Genomic DNA, 8779 nt, shown 5'->3' with positions numbered 1-8779 from the left:
CGAAGAGAAACGACGCAAAAGGTGGATGCCGGAAAAGAAACGACGGGAAAGGGAAAGTCACAATTTTTGAATTTTGAAAATCCAGACAAAAACGAAGAGTCTCCTATAAAAAAGACCCTAAAGGGCTCTTGCCAAACTAAGGGGGAGGCATGTGATGACCCGCGAAGCCAAACCGGGCCGAATTCATTACACGGGCCCAGCCCATACTTAGATCCATGGTCTAAGATGGGATGGGACCCGAATAGAGGAAGCGGGTGAAGTGAGTAACCGCCCCGAATTCCTAAATGGAGCATTAAAACTCCCACTCAGGACAAACGATACCACGTTTGTTGCCACGAAAGCTACGAGAGGGGGCATGACCTAAAAAGGAGTAACCGCCCTCGGAACATGGTCTGGAAGGGGTAACCGCCCTCGGCGGTTACTTAAGAACACTTATAAAAAGCTCTAAAGCCAAAGGGGGAAAGGTACATTCACATTTTTCCCACAATACTATTGTCAATTTACCAACCCTCCTACAAAAACTGACTTGATCGTCAGAGAGTTTTCCCGGAGATCCTATCTCCGGTTCTGTTTTGCAGGTAACTACGGCGGAGATCATCAAATTGGATCCAGCAAGTTATCAATGTCGTTGTAGTGTGTTACAGATGACATAGATCCTGATCAATTATGTTAGAGGATTTTTTTAGCTGACAGATTTGTTTCATTATTTGTCTTCTTTATATGATATTTGTCTTCTTTATCTGGTCTTTCATTTGAAATTTCTGGGAATAATAATATTCAATCTTCGAGGAGCGGTAGTTCTGAGGTGTAAGTTTGATATTAATGTTGATGTTGGACGGTAAGATGCATGTGAAGGTTATAGTAGTAGGTTAAAGATAGGAAATTGCCGAAGTTGCAAGCACAGTTGCCAAAAAAAAGCAGAGTTAACCGCAACATATACATGAGGGATCTTGGATTTTGCTATTATGTTAACGATAGTTTTGGAGAGTAGAAATAGAATTTGAAGTGTATTGAATGTGTAATTTTCCCTGATAAGGTTTGGAGATATATATAAATACACAGTGAGTTATGTATTTGGTGTATAAGTAGAAAAGGATAAGAATGTATAAAATAAATAACTCTAAAATAAACAATATTTAACATAAAGATAATGTTGGTTGTTATCTCTAACAGAAATTGCTTCTCAATAATTAAATATATGTGAATTTGATTTCATCCTTCGTTTATAGTGTATAATAAATCCCAATTAGTAAATTTGATTGTAGAAACTATAAAATTTTACAGCATTGCTAATGAAAAATTATCCAAAATTTTTATCATGTGAAATCTCAAAAGAGAATATGTTAATTATAATTGAAATATTTTATTTATAATGTTATTGTGAATGTTCTATAAACTAATCATTATATATATATATAGTTTGCTCTCATCAATAGAATATTCTAGACTTATTTCTGAATCGATTAATTAAATATTTAAATTTCAACTTGAGAAATGATAAAAAAAAAATAAATTATCATTTTCTTTAACACTAGGACCCTCCTAAAAGGCTAAAAAATGTTCGGTGGGCTGAATTGAAAAAAAATAATATTGTTTCTCGATTTTAGACGTCTAAACGAGCTAATCAACCGATTTGTGGAACACTATAAAAGACATTCATTAATCAAAATAGGTACGATACAACAAAAATAATACTTTCTCCGTACATTAATATATCTTTTGAGAATTTACTAATTTAACCATCAAATTACAAATGCTAGTCCAATAAAAAAAAAATTACAAGAAAACGAGACCAATACTGCTGTCATCCAATGAAATGATACCACTAACGTGACATCATCTGTGCGGATGTACTGATGTCATCCAATGAAATGATACCCCTAACCCTAACGTGACATCATCTGAGTGGATAAACTAGTATTTATTCCGAGAACTTCTATATTATACCACGAGATTAGGCCCTCTAAAATAAAATTACCAAATTACCCCTTTCTTTAACATCCATATCCTTTTTCTTAGTTGTATTTTATTTAAGGAAATGGAAAAGTTATAAAATAAAATTTGCGTTCAAACAAGGTACGTAACTATGGGATTGGAAAGACCCCAAAAAAGAAAAAAAAAAAAAACACTAAAAGCAAAATTAGCAAACCTTAATTGAATAAAAGAAAATACAAGACCAAGGTCCAATCTTGGAAGAGTTCAATTTCCAAGCTTGTATCCTTCCTTTTTTCTTTTTAATAATATTAATAATACACAATATATAAAAAACAAAAAGAAAATAAAATTCTTCCAGAAAAAAGAAAAGAAAATAAATAAATAAATAAATACTCACTAAACACCTTCCACGTTAGGTGATATGGATAAGCTTCCGTTACACTTCCAAAATTTCTTCTATAACGTTATTTATTTTTCATTAATTAATTATTCAATTTCCACTGACTTTCAATTTTCAAATTCCCTAATCCTATCCTTCTCTCTCTTTTCTTCCACACGCTTTTCTTCCCACTATATATACCCACCTCCTCGCTTCATTTCTTTCTGTCCAACCAAACAAGTTTACAATACAAATATTCTCTAATTCTCTTCCAGAAACAACTTCTTGACCTTTTATGAATCATGGTTGATCTAGCCTGGAAAGCGAAAATGGTCTCCTCCGATATCCCAAACAACTCTCCCAGACTTTCTAACAAACTCAACGTTTTGATTCCAACTCCGGCGCCGTTTCGTGGTGTTACTAATGTTTCTCCGGTTTCTGCTTCCGACTCGGCTTGTTCCGCTTATGACCACTACTTCCGGCTTCCCGAGCTGCGGAAGTTGTGGAGTTCTAAAGAGTTTCCTGATTGGAGAAACGAGTCGATTCTGAAACCGGCTTTGCAGGCTTTGGAGATTACGTTTCGGTTAGTTTCCACGGTTTTATCGGATCCGAGGCCGTATGTTAACCGGAGGGAATGGAAACGGAAGTTAGAGTCGCTTGCTACTTCGCAGATTCAGCTGATTGCGCTATTCTGTGAAGATCTAGAGGCGCGAGGTACGGCGCCGATCGTCGATTTAACTTCATCGACAGGTGTTTTGGCTCGGGATCGGAGTTATACTGAGGTTTGGAAAGTCTCACCTGAAACCACCGTGGTTAACAGATACAGCGAGGCTAGCTTCCTCCCTCGCCTTGCGGCGTGGGAGACAGCGGAGGACATCGCGCAGAAAATCCTTTACTCGATCGAATGTGAGATGAGGAGTTGTCCGTACACTCTCGGTCTCGGGGAGCCTAATCTCGCCGGGAAGCCTAACTTAGATTACGACGCGGTTTGCAAGCCAAACGACGTTCACAATCTGAACAAAAATCCGTACGAGCAAATACACAATCACGAGAATCAAACGCTGTACACTACACACCAGATACTTGAGTCATGGATTCAGGTAACTAAAGAGGTAATTAAACGCGTAATTGAAAGAATCGAGGCGAAGAAATTTGAAATGGCATCAAGCGATTGCTATATGCTAGAGAGAATCTGGAAACTTCTATCGGAAATAGAGGATTTACATCTTTTAATGGATCCAGATGATTTCCTGAAACTGAAAAACCAGCTGTTAATGCGATCGCTGGACGAAACGGAAGCCTTCTGTTTCAGATCAAGATCGCTGGTGGAGATTACGAAATCGTGCAAGGAATTGAAGCACAAGGTACCGGAGATCCTAGATGTGGAGGTGGATCCGAAAGGAGGACCAAGGGTACAGGAGGCGGCAATGAGATTATACAGCGAGAAAATAGATTCCGAGAAGATTCATTTGCTACAAGGCCTTCAGGCGACGGAGGCGGCGTTGAAGAAGTTTTTCTATGGATATAAGCAGATGCTGGTGGTGGTTATGGGGAGTTTGGAGGCTAAAGGGAACAGAGTATTGGCTAATGCAGAGAGTGACTCACTGAGTCAGTTGTTTCTTGAGCCAACTTATTTCCCGAGTTTGGATGCTGCAAAGACCTTTTTGGGTGAGTTCTGGAACCATGAACAACGCGTATCGGAGAACAAAAATCGGAGGAAGTAACAAGAGAAGGAACAGGATGATTCGGTTTTGACCGGGTTGGCCGAGTCATGGGTAATCTAGTTTGAAATAGGAACAGAAGATTATTTGTTAAAAAGAATTATTTGTATTATATTTGAACAACTTTTCCATATTTATTTATTGTTACATTTTTGGTATCAAAAGCAATTTACTTCAATTGTTGGCGTCTTGATAATTATATATTTCTCTAGTAGAGGTCTTAACTAACAACCTTTTTAGTGCTCTGACAATAAAGATAACATTCCCATTCAAACTTTTGCAAGAGTTTTACTAGTTCATAAATTTGTTTATTCTTTAATAATTAAATATAAAAATCATAATACTAATTCGGATTAAGGTGTTAAAATACCTCTAACGTTTTGAGTCAGGAGTAATTTTATCCATAATGTCTAAAATTGTGCAATTTTACCTCTAACATTGGAAGCTAAGCACAATTTTACCTCTAACATTGATAAATTAGGTTAATATGAGAAATAATTCATCAAATTGTCTTTCCGGTCATGAATCTTATCATCTATACTTCACACGTGCGTCATTTTATCAGTAATAAATCACAAACATATGTTGGGATATGAAAAAAAATATAAAGAATATACTGATTTTTATGCGAATTGGATAAAAAAAATTCAAAAATTTCATCAAATTTATAAATTTGCTCTTGGCTACTAATGTTATGGGTAAAATGACACCATTTTAGACGTTATGGATAAAATTAATCATTGTCCAAAACGTTAGGGATATTTTTGCACCTTAATCCGAGTTAGTACAGTAAAACCTCTATATAGAAATACAATTGGGACAGGACTATTTGTATAACAATTGAAAGGTTATTACTAAATAGAGTTTGGTATAATAAAATTTCTCAACACATAAAATTTTAATTTTTTTATCATAGATATGCATGGTTTATATATAATATGTCACGTCCGTGTCTAAATTTCTAGAATTGATATTAGTATATATTATAATTATTGGGTATGTGATTTTTATTTGGTGTTATAGGAAAAATTTGAAGTTAATTCGATAGGTTTATGTATAAATTAAAAGTTTAGGGTAAATTTTCTGATATGGATATATATTCCAAATATGTGCGAGATGATGATCATCATCAAAGTTTTATTTTTTTTTCTTTTTCTTATCTTCCTCGCCTCTTCGTCTTCTTCGCCGTTCCTGAACCGTTTCTCCACCGTTTCTTTGATTTATGGAGATTCGACCGTCCGAATCACTTGAAATTGAAACCATAGCATCCTTATATATAAATCTAAGTCCTAGTCGAAGAGTTTTTGAGTTTCGGCAGTGTTTGAAGGGAAACGGCTTAGACAGGATTTAGAGGCGAATTGAACGGGTTTGTGGTTTTCAATTAATAGCCAAGGTAAGTAACTATCAACTATATTTTGAGTTTTATGTATACAGATATATATATAATCAAAGAAGTTTCAGAAATTGATATTTTAGGGTTATGAAGGAATTTTGTAAAATTGAAGTTTTTCATGATTTTGCTTTTTATTGTGAAATTACGGTTCAAATGAAGCCATTGATTATGCTTCTATGTGAATTTCAGATTTTACTTGATTATGTTGATTTAAGGCTTGATTTGGTTGATTTACATATATACATATATGTTTTTGGTTTCAATATATATCTATATTGAACAAAATGAATTTGATGATTTATTACGACTTGTTTTTGGATTGAGAAATCGGTTGCAGTTATTGTTGTTATTATTTTGGATTGAAGTCCAAATATGATTTTTATGATACAAAAGGGCTAATTGAAGCCAAATGTTTTTGGTTATTAAATAGTTTGGAATTTGATTGTGAAAGGATATTTGAGCACGTTATGATTTTATATCCATCGAGAGTTATCCGGATCGGTGGTTTTATATTTGAAGACCATGTTCAGTGAGGGACATGGCCTGTGTACACAGTGTGAAAGACCTATTGGGTATGGCAAAGAAGTGTCGGGTAAGACCATATGGGATAGGCAATATTAAGAGACGTCTCGACTATATATGTGGTTATATATTGATACTTAAGGGGAGAAACTCGAGGATGGATACAATGTTTTAAGTTCATTTGGATTATGTTTTCGGTTATGATTGATTTTGATATAAGGTTTTACGTTTGATTAAATACGAGTTGGTTTGATAAAACACTTATTGGATTACAATATTTTATAAGGTTTTGAACTCAAGAATTGATACAAGATTATATATTTTTATGGTTTTGGTTTACTACTTTGACTATATATGAACTTAAGTTTTGAGTATATTTTATAAGGTTTTGATTTTATAAATGTATATATGTAGCTATGTTAAGTAAAGTTGGTTTTGATAGCTGATAGTTTCTTACTGAGATTTTTGTCTCACGTTTTTAAATGTTTTAATGTTTTTAGGTGAGAAAGTACAGGATATAGAGAAGGTTACTGCCCGATTAGGCGGGGTTTGGAAGTTGGATGCTTATTGTTAGAATTATGGTTAGAACTTTGGTATTGCAATTGTAATATAATGATATGTGGATAAATTGGAGACTCCTAAGTATTGATTATTATCTTTCCATTTCACGTCCGATGCCGATTGAGGTCATTTAGGGTCGGGTGTGACATAATATATAACAATAGACATTAATGGAACAAATTAAATAGTTAGAATTTCAATTTAGAGTTTAGGTTTGCAATATATAGATAATTGAAAGAGTTTTATAGGAAAAATGTAAACATCAATGAAAATACTAAATATTTATAATTTTAAGTTCTAGTTTGTGTTTCCAATTCATAGATAATTTCAATAGTTTTTTTTTTAAATATTTTATAATTTAGTTTGAATACTTAATATATATATATATATATATATATATATATATATATATATATATATATATAATTACTATATAGAGGCATAGTTTCTAAAGGTGGGACTGAAAAGTGTATAACAAATAACATTTGGGAGGTTATTCCTATTTATGACTAGCCCAAGTTGGGACCAGATTTTTTTATAACAAAATAGAGGTTATTCCTATATAGAGGTTTTACTGTATTATGATTTTTGTATGTAGTTGTTACGGAATAGACAAGTTTAAAGAGCTGGTAAGATATTTGCAAAGTTCAGAGAACTAATAAATTTTTATGGACAAATTTAAGGATCTGGTGATACGAAATAAACAAGTTTAGGGAGCTGGTAAGACATTTGCAAAGTTCAAAAAGCTAATAAATTTTTATGGACAAATTTAAGGAGCTGGTGATATGAAATAAACAAGTTTAGAGAGTTGGTGAAACACTTATAAAGTTCAAAAAGTCAATCTAATATTATGAAAGTCAATCTACTATTATGGACAAATTCAAAGACCTGATGAATGTATTAAGTTTTTTTTTTTTTTAACTCAATGCACAGTTTTATAAGCAAAACGCACATGCTTAAATGTAGAAACGGAGAAAAAGGTTGGCAACAACCTAAATTTGGCACCATTATTAGCTGTTATCAAATCTTTAAGAATGGTCTTGTAGAGAAGGTCTGGTTTTAACTGTCATTATTGTGAATAAGATTAATTTTTTATTAATTTAATAATATCAATTCTTTTCATTCTTCAAAAAAAAAAAATAATATCAATTCTTTATTAAGTAAATTAATCCATCAATTAAAACCGTTCACCAATTTGTATATAAGAGTAATTTTTTCCTCATTCAAAATATATAGCAATTTCATTTGAAATTTTCTTCACCGTCAAATTTTGTTCAGTTTCTTGAACTTTTATTTTGATTTGTTGGTCCTATTTTTTTAGGTTTTCATTGATAATTTGATATACATAGTTAAAGTTCGACTTGTGAGAAAATATATTTTGAAACTAATTTCATTAGGCATCGTAATCTTCTTCTAATCTTCTTTTATTTCATCTAGTTCATCTGAATGTTTATTACATCTCTTGTTTATTGTAATTTTATTATTGTTTTCAATTTAATAAAATTATTATATTCCTCTTCTAGTTTTTTTTAATTGATATTGTTAACCATCTTAAAACAGATCAATTATTTCTAAAGAGACGAACGATATATTTAATTTCGGCCTGTATAAAAAGGCAAAAAATTTGGATTACTTGAACATAATATAAGTATTATTTCTATGTTATGTTTTTACTATTTATCATTTTATAATACTAACTCGTTTTGTTTGAAATTTCAGAAAACGGTTGAAATTGAAAATGTATCGAGTTCTAAGCAGGGATCTGAAACAGATCAAGAACACGTTAACCCTCGATGCTCCACATATAACAGTACCAATGGCAACATCTGTAAGCGACAACGGAATGTTGAAATACCTTTCCACATGATTTTGATTTGACAAAATTATTTAAGTAAATGATAAAAAATATTCTAACACATTAAATTTAAATGCTTTGGTTTATTCACACTAATGTGTTTGTTCAATGTTGAGTTTATTGATTTATAAGACATTAAGATAAAAAGTCTAAAGGTCCATAAGTGGAAGTCAAGCCCAATCAACAGATCAAGACCTCACGGCCCAAGAAGATAAAACGCAGTCATATCAAGTGAAACGACGACTCAGCATGAAGAAGGATCGAGAAGCCTTCTAACAAAAGCTTCAAGAGGAAGCTGCTGAGTTGAACGACAATACAGTCAGGTCAGCGGCAGAACATAACCAACTTATAGATAAAGTACTTCTACTTTGGGTAAAGTTCAGAAGGCGCAGGAAGCTGTCTGGAAGACTTTG

General features: G+C 32.8%; 1 protein-coding gene across 1 annotated transcript; it reads left to right on the top strand.

The window, feature by feature from the left end:
- The first annotated feature begins 2532 nt into the window (after positions 1-2532).
- Positions 2533-4213, top strand: LOC136226012 (nematode resistance protein-like HSPRO2). The gene has a single exon (XM_066014271.1). It carries the CDS (start codon positions 2617-2619, stop codon positions 4036-4038), a length of 1422 nt encoding a protein of 473 aa, XP_065870343.1. The 5' UTR covers positions 2533-2616; the 3' UTR covers positions 4039-4213.
- The last annotated feature ends 4566 nt before the right edge of the window (positions 4214-8779 follow it).

Source organism: Euphorbia lathyris, chromosome 4 (assembly GCF_963576675.1).
Source record: "Euphorbia lathyris chromosome 4, ddEupLath1.1, whole genome shotgun sequence".
Lineage (NCBI taxonomy): Eukaryota > Viridiplantae > Streptophyta > Magnoliopsida > Malpighiales > Euphorbiaceae > Euphorbia > Euphorbia lathyris.
The sequence above is the reverse complement of the archived record's forward strand: the minus strand, read 5'-3'. Positions and strand labels throughout refer to the sequence as shown.

Bases quoted from the DNA above. Each gene is read 5' to 3' on its own strand.
- LOC136226012 (XM_066014271.1), top strand. From the start codon at position 2,617: ATGGTTGATCTAGCCTGGAAAGCGAAAATGGTCTCCTCCGATATCCCA.